Below are 27,346 nucleotides of genomic sequence, written 5' to 3' on the forward strand. Positions count from 1 at the left end.
AACTTCAGAAATTTTATATGGAATCGTGAGACCTTTCATTTAAATCTGAGTTTGTTAAAATCGGTTCAGCCATCTCCGAGAAAAGTGAGTGACATTATTTTCACATTTTTGGTGCATATCATCCTGTGATTCCACACACACACTCTCTCTCTCTCTCTCTCTCTCTCTCTCTCTCTCTCTCTCTCTCTCTCTCTCTCTCTCTCTCTCTCTCTCTCTCTCTCTCTCTCTCTCTCTCTCTCTCTCTCTCTCTCTCTCTCTCTCTCTCTCTCTCTCTCTCTCTCTCTCTCTCTCTCACACACACACACACACACACACACACACACACACACACACACACACACACACACACACACACACATTTAAACTTTCAAGTTCTTTTGGCAATTTCTAAATTACATAGTTTCCATACCCGGTAAATAAATCAATCGCTATTTGTCACCGATCCGAACCACCGCACCTGACTGGAGAAAGTGGTCAAAACGAGTGCTCCATATTCACCGAGCCGTAGCAGTTTCAATGCGTAAGAACAAACAATAACTTCTTGGGCACCCATCTGTCGCTCGTCCTCCTGATTGATAAACATGATGATTGACAGAACTCATTCGCACATCGTGACCGGTAACTGTTTTTCGTTTGAGCGGTCGCACATGCTTGTGTGTCAGACGGTGAGCCAGGATTCGTCTTAAAATTAAGATTTCTATTTGTCAAATTATATTGTTTTCCTAATAGCTGAGGGATTATACACTATTCAAACTATTGAGACGTTATTATTTGTTTACCACATTGGTTTTTTTTCGACGAAAGATCACTACGGTAAGCACCGTCGATCGCTCCGTGCGGCACAGATCACTTCGATTTTCTTCTACAGTGGACGAACGTGTCAAGTGGAAGAACTAGACCGTTTAGCAGGTCAGTTAGGCCGCTCGTTGGTCACACCAGCAGCATCGTTCGTAGTATTCAGGAGGCAACTGTCTGCGTATGACTTTTCCCAACCGCCAGTAATCTAATCTATTTCAATCATTTGTGAACCGTGATAAGAGATAGACATTTATCAGATTATTCGTTGACAGGACTTTTTCTGGCATACTCATTCGTGGTGGCTATTCGAGCGAGTGTAGCAAATTACTTTTTTGCTCTAAACCGAAACCTAGTAGAGCCCACCATTGTTTGCTCTCGTTGGTTGCTTTTGTTCCGGTGCACCCTCAATCAGTTCGGGTCCCATCACTGTGGACGGAACGTGGTGAATTACTTGGCCAACGGAAAAGGAGCAAGTTTTTCGCCTTCTGATTCGGAACGTTCGGAGCGTGCTTTTCGGCGACGACGGTTCGTGATTCTGCTCTTGTTGGTCCTGATGGAGGATAGCGGAAAAAAATGAAATTATGATAAAATATTTGCAGTAGTGAAAAAGGCGTGCTGGGAAAGCGGCGATTGTAACAAGTGAATTCGGACCGAAATTGCCAGAAATTGTATTTTTTTTTTGTCTGCTCCATCTGAACTGGGAAATTATTTATGAAGGGTTGCTGTACTTGTGGCAACAGGAAAAAGCAAATTTTCTTTTGAATTTGGCCTCATTGAGCGAGTTTTTTTTTCGTCGAAGAAGAGAACAAATTGAAAAGGTGGAATCTTTTTTACTCTTTGACCGGTTTTCAATTGTCTGTGATAAGAAACTAGATAAAGTAGAAGAAGGCATAATCCGAGACGGAGCGAGGGCGTTCAAAATGCCATTCTTCAGCAGGAAACCCACCGACTCGATAGTGCTTGTGTCGAGTTTGGTGTTACTTTCGATGGTCCTGCTGTCGGATTTCGTGCCGGCGGAAGCTGGCGAAGTTAGCGAACGAAATCATAAAGCCATGAGGCCGTTCGGTTTAAGGGCAGTAGTGAATGAACCGACAACTACGGTTGCTAATGATGAGCAGGAGGAGGAGGAGGAGGAGGAGGCTGAAACCACGGGTACTGATGATGCTGATCATAATAATGAGGCTGGCGATTCGGATGAAGATGACGATAATGGTGAAAATGAGCAAAATAGGGTCACAGCTGGCCCGAACCATCGGATTGTAGTGACAACTCCGAGTAGCGCTAATTATGTTGCGACTACGCCGAAAATCATCAAATCGTCGAAGGTAATGAGCAGGTGAGTTATGTTGCTTATTCGCTAAGATAGGAAAAGTTTTTGTGTATGTCTAGCGGGAAACTTTTTATAAGAAATTTATTATTCCAGTTTTTCCTATAGCAAAGCACCCCTTCTAAAACATTAGTCAAGTATGCATGTATGCGTGTGTGTGTGGAACATAATTTCGTAGAGAACCGATATCCACAAACTAACACATATGGTAATAGCAAGTAATCTAAATTAATTTTCGGAAAATGGATTGAGTCGTTTTTAGTTTTCGGAGCTTGGGCCTTATTTTGTACATTACGAAAGTCTTAACGCTCGAACCGGAAATGTTCGCAAAAATCCTTCCAAATTTGATTGGCATTGCTAGCGTTCAAGTAAGCCTAAGTCTGAACTTCGTTGATCATCTTCGAGAAAATTCAGCCGGTGAAAACTTTACGATTAGTCGGTTACGTCACTTATATATTTATATAATCAGAACCGGAAGTAACATCCATTTGAATTTCGACCATCATCAAAAATTAAATACTAGCTTTCAAACGAGACTAGGCTAGTTAAAAACGCTTTATACATTTCTGAGAACATTGAGCATTAGAAAAAATAACGCGTTTGTCGGTTACGTCACTTATACCATTATATTTCCGGAACCAAAAGTAACAGCCATTTGATCTTCAAGGTTGATCAATGGTCTAATAGTAGATTTCAAACGAGCCTAAGTTTGTTGAAATTGGCTCAGCCATCTCGGAGAAAATTGAGCGTTAAAATAACAACGCGTTTTGTCATTTACGTCACTTATACCATTATATCTCCGGAACCAAAAGTAACAGCCATTTGATCTTCAAGGTTGATCAATGGTCTAACAGTAGATTTCAAACGAGCCTAAGTTTGTTGAAATTGGCTCAGCCATCTCGGAGAAAATTGAGCGTTAAAATAACAACGCGTACTGTCGGTTACGTCACTTATACCATTATATCTTCGAAACCAGAAGTCTAAGCCTTTTGATTTTCAAACTCGTTCAATAGCAGCTTTAAATTGAGCTTAGACTTTTTACAATCGGCTCAGTTATTTCTGAGAAAATTGAGTGTTAGAAAAAACTACGAATTTGTTGGTTACGTCACTTATACGATTATATCTCCGGAACCAAAAGTAATAGCCTTTTGATCTTCAAAGTTTATCAATGGTCTAATAGTAGCTCTCAAATGAGCCTAAGTTTGTTGAAATTGGTTCAGCCATTATCGAGAAAATTGAGCATTAGGATAACAACGCGTTTTGTCGGTTACGTCATTTACACCGCTTTATCTCCGAAACCAGAAATGACACTCATTTGATCTTAGCACTTGATCTAAAATGCAATAGTAGCTTTCAAATAAGTCAAGGTTTGTTACAATCGGTTCAGCCATCTCTGAGAAAATTTAGCCTTGAAAAAACAAGGCGTTTTGTCGGTTACGTCACTTATACCATTATATCTCCGGAATCAGAAGTGACAACCGGTTGATTTTCGAACTTGATAAATGGTCCCATAGTAGCTTTCAAGCGAGCCTAAGCTCGTTGAAATCGGTTCAGAATCTTAGGAAGGACGCTTCAAAATTATTTCGAAAATCCCTTATAATTCAAAAGTGTTTCCTTCCTGAAGAGACAAAAATGTTATTAAATTGGTACAGCATAAAGCGTGGATCATCTTAACAGTAGTTCAAAAATTAATAATTTATTCTAAAAAAAGAGTCTCGTATTTCTGATAAATAAAGGATATAAACAATTCTACTAACTTCGTTGATTTAACCGAATCGTCATTTTGTCAAACGACTTTGGGCCAAATGGCTTTATGCCAAACAAGATATTCCCTAAATGAAAGGCAGTACTAAAATATTCTAAATAACCTGTTAGTACTGTTACTAGCCTTTTTTGTGCAAAAGGCAAATAATAGATTAATTATTCTATTATGGTCCGTCTTCGATTCGTAGGTGCAAAACATTTCATATTGAGCTGCTATAGCACCTATCAGTTCAACATAAACCTCGAGGAAACCGTAATGTTCCAACTGTTAAAAGGTTGCACTGAAGCGCATTGTCAATATGAACTGTAATGCAATGGCGAGTTGCATTTTCAATGCGAAGGGCTCGAAAAAAGGGTGATCTGTAACTAACCACCAAAAATCGCAAAAATACGTATACGTAGGGGTTCGTTTATTTTATTCGGATCAAATTGACGCAGGTATAATTTTTAACTGTCGATTGTAATAATAAATTGGTTTCTAAGACGAAGTTGTAGAAAATTTAATAAGCACTCAGGAAAAAAATGCGGATGGGTAATGCCAGAAGGATGGCCGGATGACGTGAGTACGAATTAAAAGAATCGTTAAAGCTCTTCGAAGTTAAACACTTTCGAACCTGAACCTAAACTTATTATAATGCTGGTTCAAGTGCAGATCAATATCCATGCTAAGGTTCAGATACTGAAATGGGATCTGGTCTTACCATATCACTGGTTAAGGTTTTGGACTTGAATTCTGGACCCTGAATGTGTTTGTTGAATTCGGGATCTGGACGTAGATGTGGACCTGGATTCTGCGACTGAACCTTAAGGGTAATACTTCTATAGTTAAAACGAAAAAAACTGCTGTCCGAGCTCGAGAAAGGCAAGAAATGCCCTGATTATTTTACTTTGATAATAATTGATTATAAAATTGTAATAACACCAAAATTTTGCATTATTTATGGTTATCTCAAACTACTGAAAATTTTATCATAAATTGATGAACATATTCCTAGAAATATAGAGCAAAACTGATGTTGTCACGTTGAGTACTACAAGAGATATTAACAATCAAAAATTATTCCTATCTCACATAGGGAAAATTTTGAAAACGCACCGATAGTAAAGTGAGACGTATTAGCGTCCAAAATAAGGAGTTTATCGAAAAGTAGTTAGCAACATTGATTATTGAATAAAAAAGCGAAAAAACAACATATTTTGACATCAGTTTTCGTTATATTGTAGAAAAATTACATTTTTATGCATTTCACTGATTTTATTGAAGAAAATCCTAGTTTCTGCGAGACGCTCGCACTTTGGACTTGACATTCTTCATTAAATTCTGCATAGTTACTTTTGTGACTTTCCTGGTGGCAGCTGTCTAGTTTTTTTTAACTCCTGCATGTTTTGGGATACTGTACCTTCCTTCCGAAAGTGCCGCTCCGGGCAGTTCGGTGGGTTGATGTCCTTTTGCACGAATTGTACATTATTTTTTGACAACCACTGTAGAACGGAGTTGGCGTAGTGGGCTGAAGCCAAATCCGGCCAGAAGAGAGGAGCCTTATGCTTTCTGTACAGTGGCTTCTTCTTCAAACATTCTTCCTCGTACACCTTGGCGTTAATTGTGACCTTCGTGAAGAAAATCGACGACCGCAAACCACAGGTACAAATTGCTTGCCAGACAAACACCTTCTGCCCAAACTTTTCCATCGCCACCGTGGTGTCAGCGTCGTCCAGGTCCTGGTACACCGATTTCGTATAATATTGCGGTCCGGGCAGCGTTCGAAAGTCTTCCTTGGCGTAGGTTTTGTCGTCGATCAGGATGCATCCGTCTTTATTCTGTAGAATCCGATTATACAGTTTTCGCGCTCTTGTTTTGGCCTGAACTTTCTGTGCCAGGGACTTTTTCGGCACCTTCTGTTTCTTGTACGTTTTCAGGGAGTTCCGAACTTTGATCCGTTAAATCATCCCGAAGCTGGTGTTGAACTGCTTGGCCAAATCCCACCTCGACGCCGATGGGTTTTTCCTGATGTACTCAACCACTTTTAAGTCCCGGCCGGGCTGGCTGGGACCCGTTTTCCTACCTGATTGGGGCAAATCCTTCATGGAAAGGGTCTTACCGAACTTCTCGATAATATTTATGACACTGGTGTGGTGCACTTTCACCCATGTTGCAATTTCGTTGTACGTGACACCACTTTCTGAGCACCAAGTGTGCAGAATTTTCTGTCGCGTTTCCGGATCAATTCGACTCATCATAGAAACGATAAACCGTACCGGAACCAACCGATTGCGCTGCTGTTATTGACATGTAAACAAACATGTCACCGCAAAACACGCTGCAAAAAATTAAACTATTTCAGAGTAATAACTGTTTGAATGTTCCTAACTACTTATCGATACACTCCTTAGTCATCTAATCAGCATCTAATTATCGGGTCTCGTCTGATACCAATTGATAAGAAAAGTACAGAACGATATTCGGAGAAAAAAAATGGAAATAACAAATTGTTGAAGAAATACTTTTAACAATACTCCAATCCGAGGATATCGTTCTGCCAATTGAACTACTCTGGATGTGATGAAACACAACTTAGAAGACTGTGATGGAACAGAACATACACGCTTAGAAAAAGTTACTCAAAGTTTGAGTACTAGTTACTCATTTTCAAATGATACATGGAAACGTCAAAAATTGAGTAGTTATCATCAATGATATTGGGTAACTCCTACTCTAAATTTGAGTTTAACGCAATAACTCGTTTTTTGTGTTACTATTCGCAAGATCAGTCTAAAAGTTGTAATAACCATTTGTAGCAACAGGTTGTATATTTTGTTAGTGAGATCGCGTATTTCGAGGGTGAGTCACTCAACACTAACGGTGTTGTGTCTGCAAAAACCGGAATGATAAACTCCGTGTTGTGCTTTAGAATGAAACCGAATATGCTCAAATGTCATTTATGAGGAATAAGTGTATGATTGGTGCCTGAGCAAATTTGCTTTCACCACTCGATATAGTATTGAGTTCAATTACCTTATATTTTAATACAATACACTCAGAAAATGAGCAATGTTTTGCAAATTTGGTATATGTGAAATAAAATTTCACTCAAAATTTGAGTGATAGTTACTCTATTTTTGGTACATGTACAAATAAAGTATTACTCAGTAAATGAGTAGATTTTACCCAAATATCGTTTCCAGTGGAAGAACTCAAATTTGAGTAACTTCGGAGTTACTCTAAATTAGAGTTGTTTTACTTTTTCTGTAGATGAGTGAGATCTTACTCATTTTTGAGTAACTATTTTTAAGCGTGTAGCATATTTTCAGACTGGGCATGGCTGGTGTAGCTCAAAATTCAACCTCACCTCTCATCTTGTAAGCAAACTCTAATAATATCCATGACTAATCTACTCTCCCTTATATTCTCCGCTAAGCAATGTTATGTCAGATAGTCTATAATAAAGTCTAACTCATGATAATTTCCAGATTGATTCGAATAAACTATAGTAGTGTACTTTAACACTAATGTCGCGTATTCTCAAAAGTATCAACAATAATACATTTGAATTATTCGATTTAAAAAGATTAATCGATTATCTCCTTTTAATACCACTATTTTTACAAAATCTGTGTCTGTTACTATCCAGTGACATTAGTGGCGAAATAGTGCAGATTTGTTTAAATATAGTTGAATTCAATGAATTTTATTAAATTGGATTTTTCTTTTTAAATCGATTTAGTTCATTTCACGAACCACTTAAAAAGGCAACGATTGAACTTGATCATTGAAACCATTTGTAATTTGAAAACGAGCCTAAAATTGTTCTAATCGGTTGAGCCATTTTTGAGAATAATGTGCGGATAGCGAGAAATGCGATTTGTCGGTTACGTCGCTTATACGATTATTTCTCAGGCACAGAAAGTGTTTGCCAGTGAAACCATTTGAATGTAATTTGTGGAATAGCCTTATGGTGAGCCGTTTGAACTCAATTAATGACTTTTCGGAAAACTAGCCTAAGCTTGTCAGAATTGGTTTAGCCATTTGCGTAATCTAGCCTTATGAAGCTATAACGGAAAGTAATAATTCGACTTCATCTCTGTATTCTATTCTGTACCTACTATATTCAAAGTAACGCTATACTCACAATCATTATAGTAAAATTTGAAAGTAACTTGCACAACGTACATTGCTTGTGAAAGTTACTCAGAATAAGGTTGAAAATCCGTATGAGACTGATATGCGAATACGGGCAACGATTTGGAATGACGATAAACTCGTATCATTTATTTATTTATTCTTTAAATGCACATCTGCCGATCGGTAGTTACTGTGGATGAGTCAGCAAAAAAAAATATTGAGTTTCATTAATTAATAAATACCCTGCCGATTGTCACAGAAAAATAAATAAGGGAACACCGGCATGTGGTCAGCCGCTTGAAAAGCGCGCCATTGGATTTCCGGTACCGAACGAAATTTACAGCATTTGGTTTAAGGCGTTTAAGGTTGAAATGGAGCAATTTCCAGTAACTGCCTCTTTGCAGTAATTTGCATGAGGTAAACATAATTACAGATAGAGCAGATGTTAAATATTTATTCCTTAGCAGTCATTCATATTCATTATTTTTCAATACTAGACTCGGTTGATAAATCGTTAAAACTTTCCGCTGGTAAACTCTCTGAATAATATTTTACGCCAATGATTTCTCATCGCAGAGAGTTCCATATGTTATCGATATTTTCGCCATCACAATGAAGATGTTTTCGATGATAATGAAGGGGAAGGCAATAAATAAGTGTAACTGAAAGATTTATCCTGCATTCGCAGTTCACATTGTCGATTATATTTATTTATGGAAGCTTAACATCGTTCCATGGAAATATGAATTGGTTTTTTTTTGTTTGAGCTGACATCGACTGCAATGGAACTGGAAATCAATTAAGTTATGGTATTCTGACTTGTAAATCATTTGAACAAGTAGTGAGTAGTCACATTTTCTTGAATTGATAACATAATTTAGTTTGCTGGTCGTTAATTTATACTTTATTAAAAAGGTAGACTTAATTTGTTAATAAAATGGTAATAAGTTTCTACAAACTCATACTTCCGTTGAAAGAACGAGTGCTTTCATATTTCCCATTGAAGATTCAATGCATGGTTTCATGCAAATCAACTGAAGTGTGGCGTATATAATTTTATCGGCAGGTGGATGGGGGTTTAAGTAAATTCGTTACCAATTTTACTGTTTATGCATTCGCATTATGGAGTGCAGTCACGATTCGACGGAACGTGACCTAAACGATTCGCCCCGTCTGAATTAGGTAAACATCGAATTATAAGGTGAAGTGAGTAGATTTTGTTTGATGAATAAGAAATTATGATGAAAATAACGTTATTTGCATTTAGTTTCGGGTTGAAGGATCATCACCGGTCGTTTGTACAATAAACTCCGTTGCAGAGCAAAAACTAATGTCTGAAGTTAATTGAGTAATATTGAGAATGGCATTAGTTGAAATAAAACCAAAAAAAAGCTGAGAATTTTTTATTCAGTATGAGTAGATGAACTACGACGTGATGAATCACATACTACTGTGGGCAAAAAGTAGTGAGACTTTGGAATTATATTTTGCGCGGAAACCTTATTCGTCAAAATATTTTTTTTTAGGTTGGTATGACTGTGAGTGACATCTGTGCCAAGTGTCAGTGTTATGCGTCATTTTCGCGAAGCTATTCGTAAAAATGGGCGACAACGACAACTCTTGGTTATTTGCTCCACGGTAATGCACTTTCGCATACAGTATTGATTCTTTATGATTTTTTCCCCAAAAATTCAACCAATATCGTTCCGCAACCACCGTATTCGCCTGATTGTGACTTTTGGCTATTCAGCAAACTCGAACGACCGCTCCGAGGAAACCGTTTGGAGTCAAAGACTACTTCAAAGCGGACTGAAATAGATTTGGAAAAATAAATAAAGAATTTTGAAACTATGAACAAAGTCCTACTATTTTTTACCCACAGTAGTATGTCCAGGCTGGCAACAAAATTCCATCTTTATATCTGTGCATTCCAATTTGTGCGACATATTTGCGCATAGGAAATCATATCAAGTTTTAAGTATTCTTTGTAGAAGCGCTGCTTCATTTCTTCTTTTGCTCTCGTAAACTAATGGAGCGGAATATATTGGAAAATCGGTGTGTAAAAACAATTCGGAACTGGCAATTCTGAATTTAGAGCGTTCCGAAATATTTGAATGGGAGAAATTGGTGACTTTGATGCGTTAGACTTATAAGTTCCGTGTTGAAGGTAAGAAGAGCTTGCTACATGCTTACGTTTGTCACAATCGTGGTCTATCTGCGCCTAATTCATCCGAAAGGTTAGAAATTAGGTGCTGTATGAATTGAAGCCGAGCGATATTGAATGGCGATGGTGCATATAATTGCATAAAAGAATCAAAGAAGTATTTTATGTAATGACAAAAAGTGGAACATATCACGCCTCTATTGGTGGTAACGATAGCAGTATCTAGGCGCGATGAAGAGCGACGATGGATTTCGAAGAGGGCTATACTTCGATTTTAAGTTTTCCAACGATTTGAAGTCGAAGTAGGAACGAATTCCTAGACGATTGCTAATTGGAATCTATAGTAAAATCCAACTATTCATCGATTTCACTTAAGAGCTGAGGACAGTACCGTAAAGTGGTAGGTTTTTTGCCATTTTCAAGTTTCAAATTAAATTTTCTTGGAAACGGTGCAGAATATAGAAAAACCCACCTGACAATGTCTTCGAAATTTAGTTGAGAATATTCTGTGAAATTTTCAGAATGATTTGTTGAGTTTAGCGGTCGTGCTGTATTTTTTTCTAACTGAAGAACTGCTGAAAATTGGAACGCTCGGAAATGCATACCTCTACTTGTTCATCGAATATCTCGGTTTAGAAGGCTTGTATCATAAATCTACCGTGACAAAGTCTAGATAATCTAGTTTAGATGCGATTAGTACATAAAAACATATATGTCATCGCGATAGAAGTCTTGTATTTTTCTGTGAACCAAAGTCAGTTTCAATGCATCCGCCATTTTTTTTCGCTTTGGTTTCCTGTTAGCATTCTGAAAAAGTAGAGAGAAATAAAATTGGCTCGACAAGGCTGCCAAACACACAGACATTCAATTTTTGTGAAAGTTGAATATTTTTTTATTGTTCATTGGAATCCATGTAATGTCCAACCCGGTACAGTTTGCTCATATACGAAAGAGTACAAGAGAAATACGATGCGCAAAAAGAATTGAGCGAGCCACTTGGTCGATTTAAAACTCAACACGTGACCCTCTGTCCTCAGACCTTAAAGCAACCTTTTCAAATTTTAGTCGCATCTCAATTTCAATCCCAGAGTCGATTCAAAAAATTACAGATAACAGATCTAGACGTTTCATGCATCTCTAGGACATCTGGAATAAAAGCATTTTTTCGATTTTTGAAAATGTTGAGTGCATTTTTCTCGATTTGCACAATACCGATGCAAACAATTGCCACTCATTTGGTGCAACACTTGAAGCAGATCGGAAAAGTTTTTTTTGTTGCTTATTACTTTTAAACGTATATTGCCCATACGAGCACATAAACGTCATTTTCAGTTACTCAAAACTGGTAAAAATGGTGAGGAAATAAATTCTTTTCTCTTGTTTGCATTTTCTTCGAGAACAAGATCCATGTTCTGTCGATGATAGTAATGATAATGAATGTTATTTTAAAAGCTTGCTGACATGAAATTTGGTTCTGTATCGCTTTCCATTCACGTTAACGCGTTGTTCTTCCTAATTTTTAAAGAAACAGGTACCGATGATTCCACCAGCCCATAGACCGCACCAAACACTACATTTGTCTTTCTTGTCGATGACTTGGCATCCAAAAGAGTGAATGTAGACCGAAATTTAGTAATTACGTTCTTTACAGTGGACTTAGGCGGACGATTATGTGCACCATAAAAATCACGAAGTGCTGATTTTAAAAATAAATGTCTACGGTTTGGAAGCGTAACTAATTCATAATGATTTGCCAAGCAATACTGAGTAGAGACGTCTTTACACTGTCAAAATAACTTCTAGATAATAGAGCAATACTCATTGAAAAAACAAACTTCCTATAAAACCACCCGTTAGTTTCCTTATTGCGATCTTCTTTCGTTTCTCTTGCTCGTATTAATGACGTTTTCGGTCTCCAATGAAGTTTTACAATTTTGTAATTTAAATTTATCGTATTTTGAACACCAAATTTTAAATTGTTCAAATTTTACAGATGTTTGAAATATTCCAGAGATGTAAAAATTATTTTTCGTTTTTGTTTTGTCATAGTCAGTCTTGTCAATTTGTTTGTTTTGATAATTAATAATAATGTTGTTTGCGTGAAAGTGTTTTCTTTAAACATTAGCGTAATACAACTCTCTCACCAACGAAGGAGCTCCGGCAAAAAAATCAGCTGTTAGAACATCTTTGTCGAATATTTTAAGATAGTTTTGTTAATTTGAATGACTGCGAGTTTCGTAGACAATTCTTTAAGAAAGATTTGTGAGTCCTACAATGGATCGAATCGATTATTATTGATGATTATCTCATGTTACTCAAAATTTAATCATATATTACAGAGAAAATGATTTTTACAGGGCGAATGTTGGAAAGGCAACCTATCCTAAGTTGTATTGTTCACATGAGCAGAGATGCCAGGTTCACAGATAAATCTGTATTTCATAGATTCTCAATATAAAGAACAGATAAAAAAAACTGGCACAGACTTCCGAAACCGATCTCAGATTTGCAATAAGCCTCTAAAATTCTTCGATTTGCTAGGGAAAACATACTGACAACGTATTTCCGTCAGGGCGCTTCAAAGTTCCGAGACCTTTTTTGCTCACGAATATGATCCCATTTTGCTGTGTTCGGATGGGGAGAGAATACAAATTTTGCACTGATAGATTTTTGGATCAAACACAGATGTTTGAAAAATGACCTAGCATCTTTGGTCAAAAGCGAATGTTTTGTTTGGAGCAGCTTCAAGGAAAATTGCGAATATATTTATTGTTATTGTTATTGAATTTTTCAAATTATCGATTAGTCTAATAATCGAATATTAGTTTTAAACTAATCGGTTAAATATTACTCGATTATTTGAATTATTAAACGATTACTCGTTTCATCGATCGATATTACGACATCCCTAATTGCGAGCTGGAAAGTGTTTTTCATAACTTCTCAAGAAAAAGTGTTGATGTATGTGGGTATAAAATTCAATCGGAACGTTATCGTAGATTTAAAATGCAAATTATAGCAACGACTCCCTATTCCATCTTATTTGTAAGGACGATACATCATTTACCTTATTTAGCCACTAAAATCACTATGATAATTTCATATATCAGCATAATTCGCCTTGATCGATTCACATTTCATGGAAATTAAACTTAAATTCAAAAAAAGAAAAAAAAAAAACAGCTGAAAACACTACTGTACACTCTCAGATCCAAAATATCGGAATTTTTTCTAAAAGGGTGGAATGCCAAATGTGATACAACACAATATATTTTAAGAACCAGTTTGGCATCAATTCAACTTTCAAAAATTATTGGGTCGTTTTCGTTTCCTTTCGTATTACAATTGGAATTTTACTGCAAGGTCAAACCGACGACACGACCAGACACTACGAAGAAAATTTGCAACTAAAAGTGTCTGTGAGCGATTTACCGCCAGTTACCACAAATATAGCGACCCCTTGATAATGATAAAAATATTCTTCTTCAGCAACACTGTTTAAGTTGCTACGAACAAGTTACTAAGGAGCCTCAAGAAAATCAACAAACATTTTGAGGAAGTGGCAATTGAAATAATTCAATTTTTGAGGCCTCAGCGCCACTTTCTAGTAGCAACTTAAGAAAGTGAAGCATCGAAATTCTACAACCATCATCAGTGCAAGATATAATAAAGGTGAGCGATTAAATTTTATTTGTGTGCTATGAATATAAGAATGTTTTGTTTTTGCTTCTAGAGTTTGACATATACAGTCTGCAAGAGTCACACCAGAATCCAGAAACTGCCCAGATCCAGAAACTAGCGTCTGTCTCCCGACAACGAAAACCATCTGCGTCACGTGGATTCTCTGCGCAAAGTAGCTGATCTTGAATGTATTTTGTTCAAAATTGCGACGTATTTTAAGGGCCGTTATCTTGCTGCAACCAAACACAAATCGATAGCGCCTCGCTGATGTATCCGGTGAGGGTAAAGTGCCTATAACCAGATTAAAAAGCTAACGAAACTGAATTTCGGATTAATTTTTTTGGAATGTTTCCAACATTACGAATAAGATATCGTCATGTTGGGTCTAGGCACTCTTGGTGAGATCATCATTTGACGTTCATATACGCATCTCTAACCATTGTTCAATGGACACATTTTTATGTTGATTTACCCGTTGGACTTGTTTACAAACGTTAACTGGTTATAAGTCATTGTACATTCAATAAAACATTAAAAATTGACATACTCCAATGCACTGAATAAATGAGAATTGAAAGAAAATGCTCATAAATCATTGGCTAAATTTATTTCCTACAGATACGGGGCAGGGCAGTACATTCGATCATTTAAAGAGCAGTTTATAACTTTAATTTCCTATTCCTACTATTAGAATTCATCGTTAGTAGCATGGAATAATTATTTTGAGTGCTAAGTCCGTTAGAATAAATCCTTTCAAACGCAGCAGTACTCTGTAGTCCTGCCTGTCGACTAATTTGTATCAGCAAATGTGATTTGATTAGAGCAACACGCAAAATGGTGCATCTCTTTATACATACACCACGCATCAAGACCGATTGATTGGTCCACTTCTATGACAGGTAATGATGCTGGAGAACTTGGAATTTACTGCGCAGAAGAGATCTTCCACTCGAGGCAGCCGTTGAATCCACTTTAAATTTTCGTAATTAAATACCCATTTTGTTTTGTTTACATTGCACAAATCTTCAATGTGCAGTAACCAAGGATATGGTAACTGTTATTCAAAATCAATAATTTACCAACTTGTGCTGCCAGTTTCAATTTTTTTCCAAGTGATTTCATTTTGACATTACCAGTTACTAAGGGGTAGTTAAATTTGCGATACAGTTTCGATAGACGAGTGGCAGGTCGTGTCGTCGGTCAAACTAGATTGGCCCTTTTAAAAAAATAAGAAAATATCAGAGGCACAGCCGATGGAACACACACACACACACACACACACACACACACACACACACACACACACAAACACACACACACACACACACACACACACACACACACACACACACACACACACACACACACACACACACACACACACACAGTTATCAGCGCTATGTTGACATATATCGGAATGAAACCAGTGCTACTAGATTTGCCATCATGGTTATTTCACTAGTATCTAACATGCACTTTCTAGTAATATACTAAGCTGAAACAGTTTTATTGAAATATAATTATCAAAAATATACTTAAACTAAAGTTACGGATACCAAAAAACCGTTCGCTGATGGTAATCTAAAGAAGAAAAGAAGTTTTTTTCGTAGCATCATGAGAAAACTTGGCAACCTTGCTAAACGAAATGAGATGAAAACAAAGCGCAATCGAGTGAATTAAGGGGTAAGACACTTTGCAAGCGTATGAGTGCGTGGAACCAATTCATGCGCTTTTTCCTGATTTTAAACAATAAATCTTCCAAATGGTTGAAAAATAAACAAATCAGTTCATTCAGATTTGAATTGCAATTCAAGAAAAGCGAAAATCTTAATCTAAAACTTCCGTTTTCCTGAAAAATGCTTGAGAAAAATTATATCAGTTTCAGATTACTACTGCTAACATATTTGTTAAGCAACGCACACATTCCTGTATGGATTTTCTCTTGCAGAAATTATTGCGAAATAAAGATTTACGTACCTTCTTCTAGCTATCCCGCAAAATAGGAACCTTTATTTTATAACACGCAAAAGGCAATGGATATGGAAGGATTTCGTAAAACTATTTATTTTTCCGGAAAACTGCTTTTTAACATAAAACTTTTGTTTATTTTTTTGTAGCGCAATCTAATATTAATGCATTGAAACAGTGTTTCTAACTTTTTTATTGGGAAATAAAAATCTACATTCATAAAATATAAACAATTTTACATCAAACGTTGATCAAAAATTGATCAAAACTGATATTTTAGGCTTAACATTTATTTGAGAATAAATTATTGCTAAAAAATATTGTTTGAAACTCCATCGTTTAAGCAACTTGGATAAACTGGTGGCACTGCATATATGATAACATAGATCTACGACACAACGTTTTGTCAGGTATACCGATTTCTCAGTATTTATACAGATATTTGACCTCTATACCGATAATTCATGGATGGCACAGATAAATACCAATTTTCGGTTTTAGCTTAGAAAAGGTTGTTGTGAAACCTTTTCTTTTTCTCGCCAAAATGACATTTTCCTGGTACTTATGTTACGGGATTCTGATATCGATATGGTACTGATATCTATTGTGCCGAATACAGATTTTTGGAAAAATGACCTGGCAACGCTGCTATGACATACGAACCAAATAGAATGTACCTAAGACAAGACCTGACAACTGGCTTCTCGTTCTTTCTTCCGAACCATCCTTCTCATCATTTTGGCCCTGTGGAATAAATACCAACGTATCGGCTACAGTGTAGCCATATTTACAGATTTTTTAACAACTTTATGCTAAGAAAAAAATATTTATTAAATTTAAATTTTTAGACTCGGTTTTTTTATTTGAAATAAACATGAAAAATGTTTTGGTGAATGCATTTTTTTTATTATATATTAATGCTTAAAATCAATTAATTAAGCTTTGATGACAAAACACGAAAAATCTCATGTTGAACGCAAAATCGAATCCATTGTTGACGTATTACCGGATCTTTTGAAAACCGGAAAAAGCCGGAAATGCTTAGTGCGACCACAGTGTGGATCACAACAGTTCATTCTTCTCGTAAAACTAAACACGCTTTCGAGTTTACACTAATTTATCAAATCTTTTTGGTTACACTTTAATTCACTATAAAGAAAAACGGCTTGATTCTGATTTTAATTACACAGTGATGCCACTATAAACATTTATTACAAAAGAGATTGAAAAAAAGTGAAACATTCTCTGAAATTTTCCATTTTCATTGGTGAGCTTAAATTATACATTTTAATAAACTTGTTTTCTGATTTTCTTTATACTTGGCATCATTGCTCGCGTACCCTGCAAAAGTTTTTTTCTTTTCACAATGTGCGGGTAGCAACATCAAAATCAGCCAATCAGAAACTGGTCCATTTTGGAACAAAAGCAGCCCCCCCAAGTTTTCAGGTCTTGTTTTAGGAATGTACGTAATACACAAATAACCAACACAAGTAAACTTGATTTACTCTTCATCCTTAGTGCAAACTTTCATCTCATATTTTTGAAGATTTGTGTGGTCTAGCGGGTAATTTTAGAAGTCTTCAATCGTTAATTAAACAAGTGAAAAGTGAACATTGCTAGTTATGAAATCTTCCAACATTGAATAGTGGTGTAATTCAGGCCCGTGCGCAGGAATCATTCATGGGGGGGGGTTTATGGGGAGAGGGGGGTGTCCAACTATATTGACAATGAAAGCATGACAGAAATCATTAAAGAGGGGGGGGGGGGGGGTTGAGGGAGTGTTCGAATTATTTCAGTTTATAAATTGATAAAAAAATATCAATTGTCAAGTTATTTGCACTTTAATATAATAAGTACTCCATTGTTCATGAAACTTTTTTTTTTTAAAATTCTTCATGGGGGGGGGGTTAAAACCCCCAAACCCCCCCCCCCCTGCGCACGGGCCTGGCGTAATTATGTAAAATAGGGATCACGTTTTGAGACGAATCAATTAGTAAATATTCAGAAACATGACGATCTGTAAAACTTGAGACGAAAATGTTTCCTAAATTGGAAAGTGAAATTATTTTTTAATGGAACAAACAATCACTGAAGGATTTAAAATCATTTTTTTAATGGGAAAGTATGACAATAAAGCTTGCTTCAGATAGAATTGGAACAAAGACAATTGCCTGTATTTCAGTTATTTATAATTGAATTCAAGATCTTTTTTTATACAAATGTTGTGTTTTCTTCATACTTTAAAGAAAAAAAATACGGATAAAATTATTCGTCACGGTTTCGAGGGAATTCTCGAATTTTTGCTGTAACACGGCTCATTACGCGGCGCACACCTTCTTCGTCCATCGTTTTAGCTATCTTATTCCACCAGGTCGTCATCTGATTGATGTCTTTGACAACCTTTCCCTTTGCCTTGAGTCTCCTCTTCATAATTGTCCAGTATTGCTCAATAGGGCGAAACTGGGGGCAGTTGGGTGAGGTAAGGTTTTTCGGAACAAACTGGACCCTTTCTCTGCATACCATTCTTGAACGACTTTGCTGTAATAACAGCTTGCCAAATCTGGCCAAAACACTACGGGATGGTCGTGGGATCGAATGAACGGCAAAACTCGTTTTTGAGACAGTTTTTTGGTATAGTTTTGATGTCATTGTCTTATTTGTAACGAAAACTTTCGTTTTTTTGCCATATCTGCAAATCATTCATCGTCCATCAGAAGACACCCATCGAACTTGGTCACCACCTGGTCATATAGTTTCCGAGCACGAATTTTGACCACACTATTCTGTTTTATGGTCCGATTTGGCTGATTGCTAGCTCGACACGACTTGATTCCTTCCCGGAGTCGAGTTCTCCTCACGGTACTACAGGCAGCACCGAATTTTCTGGGCAAATCACGGTCCGACAAATTAGGATTCCTCTTAATCGTCTTCAAAATCTTACCACGCAGTTTCCGGTCGACAGTTCCACTCCGACGATTGGCTTGAGGCTTCCGAATCGTCGTCAATGTTTCCTTATACCGTTTAATAACGCGCCATACGGTATTTCTGGGCAATTTCAGCTGTTTAGCTAGCCTAGATGCAGACCACAATGGATTTTACAAAAAACGATGCACAATTTTTTCCCTTCTTTCGGCTTCCATGTTGATTGTTTACAAAGTACAGTAGATTTGCGGAATGTCAAAAATCATACGTGAAGCTGACAAAATTCCCGACACGTGGGCGCCAAGAACTTCCATATCCGTCCACCAGAAGCGCCACAATATGAGCAAAAGTTTGTTTCAATTATAAATGAAGCAAACATTAGCTTGAATAAACATTTTGAAACATTTCAAAGTTTAGTTCAGACAGGGGAAAAGATATGATTCATGTTCAAAGTTAAGAGATGGAAATGGGAGTTCTGATGAAATAGAGAGCCGTTACCCGACGTGTTTACGATCTTTAAAAAAAGTAATATTTCATTTGCAATACGTAAAAAAGTTTCTATTTTTCACCTCTCCTTTAACACATCCTTAAATTCATTTTTCGAATTTCATCACATACTCAATCTTAAATAAATCATTTATATAATACTTACTGTGGCAGCTGGAAAATTCATTCCCCCTGTCAGCACCAATCGAAAAGAATCATGGCTGTTTGGAGTAGATTTAAGAAAAAAATGTAAGAAAAAGTCGAAAGCAATCGGAAACATTTTCAATATCAGCTCTATTAGTCTTTTCTGCTCCAGCCCAAGCGCGCTACGAATCTGCCTTCGTAGCTGCACTCAATAAGTAATGATAGCAATATGTAGTTCTCACAAATCCCTTCTATCAATAGCATCCGTCATTTTCCAACTGCAAATCCTTCTATCTACAATGGGGAGAAGTGGAGATGAAATTGAGTAGCAGCTTACACCATCCGTTTTCGAGAGGGCCGAGAGTGGTTCGCAAATGCAAATGGATCACGTGAAGATGAATCGATCGGGAGTGGGCATACCATGTGTAGCTTGTTCTTAATCGGAATCCTTCGCAGCTCGGTATGACCTGGAGTCATTCGTTCCGGCCAAGTTCGCATGGTCGAGAGCCACCCCAATGCAGGCATACACTGAGGACCAATCAACGAAGGAAACGGAAACGGCAACGAATATCATCCATGACTTTCCGATTCACTGCCGGGAGGCTTGGGACATGAGGTGTGATATTTTTCACTCATATTTCCTTCCTCTTTTAATCACTTCAACAAGTGCACGCGTTTCAGTCAAGTCAATAACGATGGCGGATAAAGCTTGGCAATGCATCTGAAGAGGTAAGACGTGCGGAAATGCGACGTTCCGGACTATGGTGCAATTCAGAAAGTTATCCCACACTCAGGTTGAAACTGAATCAATACGGGAGGAGCTCAGCAGTCGTGACTGAAACACGCTGGGAACGGTAAACAAAAATTTCATTTGAGATGAGAAAGGTTTTTTTTGCTGGATTATTCAGTTTCTAGAAGAACCGAAGTTTACTTTGTGTCGGGGATTTATTTGATCTGGAAGATTTCGGTTATGCAGGCTGTATAGTTTGCTTTCTCTGTGTGTGTGAAACATATGGATATTGTTCATCAAGAACGTATTCAACTTTTCTTCCTATGACATTCTGACATTCGATATATTTAAAATTTGTGCTTTTGAAAATTCGCGAAGATGAAGATAATCTGTTGTACAGCGACTGATGCTTATTTTATGGTCTCAATATTTGTGTGAGCCTCCCCGTTCGTTTCATTTTTCCATCATACAGGGTTTACTTTAAGGTTATTCGCTTTTTTGGTCCAGAAAAGCACAAACGTGGATTAATGATCAGTATTAAATCGCTTTGTTTTTTCAAAAATATGTCCAATTTTTGCAAAATATTACAACATCATTTATGAAACAGACCAAAGACTGGAATCGAAAATTATTTCTTTTGTTTATAGCTTTTTATTGCATGAGTAGAAATTGATGAACTTGTTTAGAGTTGTTTACATGCGAAAAATTTCGTCCCTATCTCTCGTGTGGTTATCGCCCTTCTCCTAGTCTCACACGGTAACGCGTCGTCCTTCCTCATTTTTATGGAAATAAGGACCGATGAGTCTACCAGTTCGCACCAAACAGTACATTTATCTTATTCTTGTCGATGACTTGCATCCAAAAGAGTGAATGTAGATCGAAATTTGGTTTTCTTTGAAAGATATTTTTATTCAGGCCTATTTGCGTACAAGCTTTACGCGACCGATCGAGCCGATTTTTTTAATAATTTTTTTTTGTGTTGGATTTCGTTGTAACCCTTTTTCTAGGGGGAGAAGAGCTTCCATTTCCCTCCTGCGAGGATTGAGGGGCACTTTGTTCGTGGCTCGTTTCATCATCCATTGCTGCATCGCTGGTATAGTTGATGAATTCCGTCTTCTTTTCGTTTTCCTTATTGTTCGCAGTCTTGAGTTCGTTGCTAGTTGCTGTAGATGCGCCTTGTTGTACATTGGTAGCAGTTGCTGGTTGGTTGGAAGGTAAGTTGTCAACTGCAGCTGGTGTACTTTGTTCTATAGGGGATACTGATGGTTTCGTTGAATGGGGATGCTTCATTGTTGTTGGTGGCTGTCACAGGTGTACAGGGGTTGCTTGGGGTGTTGGTTTAAAGAAAGCACCGTTGTCCTTTGGTGTAGTTGTCTCCTTGTCCAGTTTATCACATGGCTTACCGTAGTGAACATGTTTTTGGCAATATTGACATGTCCATCTGATTGTCGTAGGTAACAAGTGATTTGCACGGGATTCTTGTATCCTGACCGAAAATCACATAAGAAGGTATAGGCCTCTTCAAGCGCATGCCGTACGCCATTTAGAATACCGGGGAAAAAGTTCTTTCACTTTTCTCTTTCGATAGAGAGAATCTCTCCGTATTGGGACATAGTTTTGCGAATATATGAATCGGTGACGCTTGAGGGAAGATCATGCACACGCACTTCTATAGCACTATCATCCATATATACTGGAATGTTGCACTTAATGTTCTCGTGCTCCACATAGTGCACATTGTTATTGTCTTTTGCGAATTGAATTGCATGCAACTATTTATAAAACTGGATGTAAACAACATTATGCGTCTTATTGCATTATTGCCATTATTGCATTTGCTACTTAAGCAAACCTTCAAGTTCTTGTATCGAAGGTCAAATTTTGCACTGCCTGAAGTCAACAACAATTGTATTCTTTCGTGTCGGCGGTAGCTTTTGTTCGTTTGGTACACTCATTTCGAGGTCGTTCTATTATTCACTACACAATACTGTACTTGTTTTTTTCTGTCCCGAACGTTTTGTTTTATCGACTGACTTGGATGAGATGTGGAAGCGAACTGTTCGAAATTTGGTAATTACGTTCTTTATGGTAGTCTCAGACGAAGGATTATAGGATTTTGAAAATAAATTTCTACGATTTAAAAGCGTTGTTCTTAAGTTAACCTATTCATGATGATTTACCAAACAATGCTGAGTAGATATTTCACTTTACACTGTCAAAACAACTTGCAGGCAATAGAGTAATCCTTATTGAAAAAATAACCTTATGAGTATACCAAATTTGTAAATGATTTTATCATCGGGCATTTATGACACGACCTTCGTAAAGGATGGTAGTATGATCAATACCAGTCAGTATCACTCAGAGGAAGGGCTCGACCATACAACCTTCTCTTTGCCGTGGAGATGCTCTACCAACTAAGTTACTCTGTTACATGTAGGAACACTACCTGATGAAAAACCATAGCAGAATGATATTCAAATTCGTTTTGATATTTATACCGAAACAGAAATATAATTATGATGTACAGTTTTCCAGTTCATAGATCATTCTATTTAAATGGTACCAAAATTTGATTCGACAATAGTGATATTTATTTTTATATAAAAATGTGCTGTTTTAAACATCCATAGTTCAAATATGGAATGTTTATTTTTTTCTTACTAAAAGAAAGAGCAAATTGATTACAATTTACGATAAAAAAATTTTAAATCAATTAAGATACAACAATAGCATTTTACATAAAAATAATCCTAGATACAATCGATACACATGTTTGATATAAAATCTTGATATTTTAACAATTATTTTTAGTAAATTTAGGTAAAATTCCGAAGGATTTTGTGTTATTTATAACATCAATATGTGATACAATTTGGATGATAACATCTGATCGGGTAGGGTACCAATATTTAAGGTACCCGCAATCTCAAACTTTCTAAAGCGGTACTATTCAAACGATTACATCAAAAAGAAGTGCCTACAGTTCGGTTTCACATCTCATCCAAGTCAGTCGATAAAACAAAACCGCTTACGTTCGGAACAGAAAAAACCAAGTACAGTATTGTGTAGTGAACAATAGAACCACCTCGGAATGAGTGAACCAAACGAACAAAAGCTACCGCTGACACGAAAGAATACAATTGTTGTTGACTTCAGGCAGTGCAAAATTCGACCATCGATACATTATTTACATCCAGTTTTATAAAGAGTTGGATGCAATTCAATTCGCAAAAGACAATAACAATGTGCACTATGTGGAGCACGAGAACATTAAGTACAACATTCCAGTATATATGGAAGATAGTGCTATAGAAGTGCGTGTGCATGATCTTTCCTCAAGCGTCACCGATTCTTATATTCGCAAAACTATGTCCCAATACGGAGAGATTCTCTCTATCGAAAAAGAAAAGTGGAAGAATTTTTTCCCCGGTATTCTAAATGGCGTACGTTTGTTACGCATACACTTGAAGAGGCCTATACCTTCTTATGTGATTTTCGGTCAAGATACAAGAATTTCGTGCAAATCACTTGTTACCTATGACAATCAGATGGCCACATGTCAATATTGCCAAAAAGCTGTTCACTACGGTAAGCCATGTGATAAACTGGACAAGGAGACAACTACACCAAAGGACAACGGTGCTTCCTTCACACAAACCCCAAGCAACCCCAGTACACCTGTGACAGCCGATTGAAAAAAACCTATTTCAGATTACACCGGATCTCGACTTTTTATGCATTTCTAGGACATTTGGAATCAAGAAAATTTTTCGATATCGGAAATCTCAAAAGTCCCAAAGTAGAATTTTAATAAAAAATGCTTTTTCGAGACTAATAACATATCTAGACGTTTCATGCATTTCTAAGACATTTGGCATCAAAAAATCTTTTTTTCAATATTGCGATTTTTTTTGCGCGGATTTCCGAAGTTATTATTATTATATCGTTTATTTATACCCGGTTTTACAGTGGTACATTACAATTTACAATTTACATGTGGTACATTACAATTTACAATTTTTAATATACATTTCATGAGAGGTATTCTTGTAGTTCGGTCCTGGTCGGTTTCCGCTTCGGCCGCGGGGAGCATCCCCGGGGGCAGCGCCCCCGGCGGATGGCCGTTGGGGTGCTGGTATTTAAGTGGAGACCTTTCAGGAGGTCCTGGTCTTCGGTCCTTGGTCCTGGTGGTACTGGCAGATAGAGTTCCGCTGGGACCGCAGTCGGCATTCCAGTGGGACATCAGCTGACGGATGGTCCGTAAGGGTGGTGTCATGTATCGGATGGGTGTAGATCGGTCGCCGGGTTCCGGTTGGCGAGGCTGTGTTGTTGGAGGGTGGTGCCGTGGTCAACATCCCGGCGGGGTCCTCCCCCGCGGATGGCACACGGTGAGCGCTGAATCTCGGGCGATTGTGGGTGTTTAAATCGGTAGTCGGCGATCTCGGGGCTGTGAGTGGGTGGTGTCAGTGCTGTGGTTGTTGGTGAAGAGCCGCGGGTGCTCGCGGGACGATATCATCGTTTTGTTGGTGGTTAGACGGTTGCCGGGAGGTCCGATGAAACGAAGACCGGCGGGCAGTGAGGCCGTGGCCGTGCGTTGGTGGGAGCGGTGCTGTAGTTAGTGACGGGGGGCCATGGTTGACATCCCGGGGGACCTTCCCCCCGCGGATGGCCCATGGAGCGGTACTGTCCCTTGGTTGGATATGCGGTGAAAGCCGGGAGGTCCGGAAATCGATGCTACGTCTTTGCCGTTAGTCGGTGTAAGTGGAAGGAAATAGGGTTGGAGAAAACGAAGAAGGAGGTATGGTTGGTTGAGGGATGGGTATTTAGAGCAGGTGTAGGAGCCGGGCGTCTTTCAGAAAGAGGATTAGGGTGGTTTCGGATACGGGATCGATGGAAAGGGCGTCACGGATGGAGGAGCTGATGTTGTAGTGGGTTCGTAAGTTGGTTTTTCAATTTTGTGTTTTTTTTCTACGCGTATTTCCGAAGCTACGGGGTCGCAAATTCTCTCTCCAAAGTCCCAAAGTCGAATATTGTGAAAACAAATTTTTTCGATATAATAACAGATCTGGACGTTTTATGCATTTCTAGGAGATTTTACATCATACATTTTTTTCAATTTTGCGGTTCTTTTCTCCGTGGAGTTACGTGGTCTCAAATTCGATTTTTAAGACCCAAAGTCGATGAAAAATTTGTTTTTGAGATTACACCAGATCTGAACATTTCATACAGTTCTAAGATATTTGACTTAAAAAAAATTTCTTCAGTTTTGCGATTTTTTTTACGTGGATTTCCGAAGTGACGCGGTTTTTTACACGGATTTCTGAAGTTACACGGTATTTTTTGCGCGTTTTTTTACGCGGTACGTATCTCCCGCGTAAAATGAGACCTCAGTATTGACTGAACTGATTTCTTCCACTTAAGAAACAAATAAAATATCTTAAGACCTTTTGGTTTTCAATCAGATCCGACTTTCGGTTCCAGAGATACAGGGTAATTAATATAAAATGTCAATTTCACATAAATCGATCGGGCTTATCGTGTTTGCAGATTTTAATTGTCGATGACCAAATAAACTTTTTTCATTTTTATCGGTATTCGGTTTTTGAACCCGGAAGTACCTAAAAATTTTAAGAAATAATTTTATGGTTTATGGAGGCACAAATCTTCAAACACCAAGGGGAACGTGCCATTTGAGCCAATTTGTTCTGATTCCTGATTCTGATAGTTCCGTAATTACATGGTAAATAGTAATTGAAATTTCAAGCCCTCACTTTAAACGACGGTCATTAAAATAATGTCATGAAAACTAAGAACACTGAAGATTATTCATGCAAAATGCACATGCGGATTGCTGAAAAAGGTTTCCACCAAGTGGCACCACTTACCCAAGTTCGACTTAACTCAAATTTAGCACAGGAATGTTATCTGTTGATATAAAAAGATGATGAGGTTTTATGCCTGCTGGAGAGAGAGATTGTACATTTCACCTCCAGCGGGCTTTTCCCTGCTCCAGAATAAAATAAAATAACAATGATAATTTCAAGGGCTTAGTTTTTTACCCCCAAATTTATGCTACCCATTTCCAAACTTTGTTTTACGTTTCGTCTTTGACTCATCAGTGCGCAGCAGTTTATGTTGTACTTAGTTAGCATAGTTTTATGTTTTTATAATGCAAACGGGTGACAAGCTTGCTCTCTCTTTTTGTAGCGTTTTCAGAAAAATCAAACGGATTTGACTTCAATAGTTTATGTTTCATAGATTTGGCTACTTCTTGAAAAAGTAGTTCTTAATTTAAAACAATTGTTCCTTAGTTTCATTTCTCTTGCACAGTTGCACCTTCAATGTGCGTGGCAATCTTACTATTTCACTATTGTTGCTTAGAGCGAGCCTAGCGGTTCAAACTGAACTGTTACAAAGCACTAGAAGTTGAATTTGAACTACAGTGCACTGACGAGTCGAAGACGAAGTGCTATAAAAAAGAAACAAATATTGATTTTTTAGCATTGATCTACCATTAAATTGTTGAACAAACATTATCAAGAATGGCATCCTAACCAATGAAATGTGGCTATCGTTTGCTGGTAAAAGAACAAGTGCCAACGACGAACTTCAACCATGCGAAGGACTATACGCAAACAACAAATATGGAGGATTTCGGACGGAATCATCAGCTCAATCGTCATTTCTAACGAAACAATTGCCTGCGGTGAATTAAATTTGGTTTATTGTTATTGTAGCTTATTTCGGTTTCTGCCCTATCTTCGCTCTGGTGGCGACCATCAAACAGAGAGCTGTTAATGATACTCAGCTAGAAGCACAATGCCTCCGGTTGGATGATATCAAACGTGTTGGTTTAATTTGAGAAATTAGAACAAAGTTCTTAAAGCAGTCTGTCCTGCACGGGATGGTCATTGGTTTGGCTTTCGTGGACGAAACTTTTTCCGTTGAATTCCAAAAACGAATCGGGTGAAAATTAATGATAATACATCCCAAAAGTTGACACATGATTCGGCGATAGAACATTCGTGTTTCAGAAAATTGGCGGAATTCCAAAAAAAATTAGTGGTCGTCGACATCCCCAGTAAAAAGTATCTTATGTGTGGTCCGTGATTCACGACAGCATCGTTTCATCTTAGGGTTTTTTCTGTTCCCATTTCCGGTCCAAATGAATTTCAATTTAACGTTGAGCTCAGCAGCTTCGAACGATGAAGGAAGCAACGGACGTCAGAGTTTAGTGTG

General features: G+C 37.6%; 1 protein-coding gene across 1 annotated transcript in view; it reads left to right on the forward strand.

Annotated features, from left to right (window-relative positions):
• Positions 1-915: 915 nt before the first annotated feature.
• Positions 916-27,346, forward strand: part of LOC131429855 (uncharacterized) — a 46,466-nt gene continuing 20,035 nt past the window's right edge. The window contains exon 1 of the mRNA XM_058594268.1: positions 916-2,134. Coding sequence (XP_058450251.1) covers positions 1,719-2,134 — 416 coding nt within the window. The 5' untranslated portion in view covers positions 916-1,718. The remainder of the gene's footprint in view (positions 2,135-27,346) is intronic.

This window comes from Malaya genurostris, chromosome 2, assembly GCF_030247185.1.
Source record: "Malaya genurostris strain Urasoe2022 chromosome 2, Malgen_1.1, whole genome shotgun sequence".
NCBI classification, from domain to species: Eukaryota; Metazoa; Arthropoda; class Insecta; order Diptera; family Culicidae; genus Malaya; species Malaya genurostris.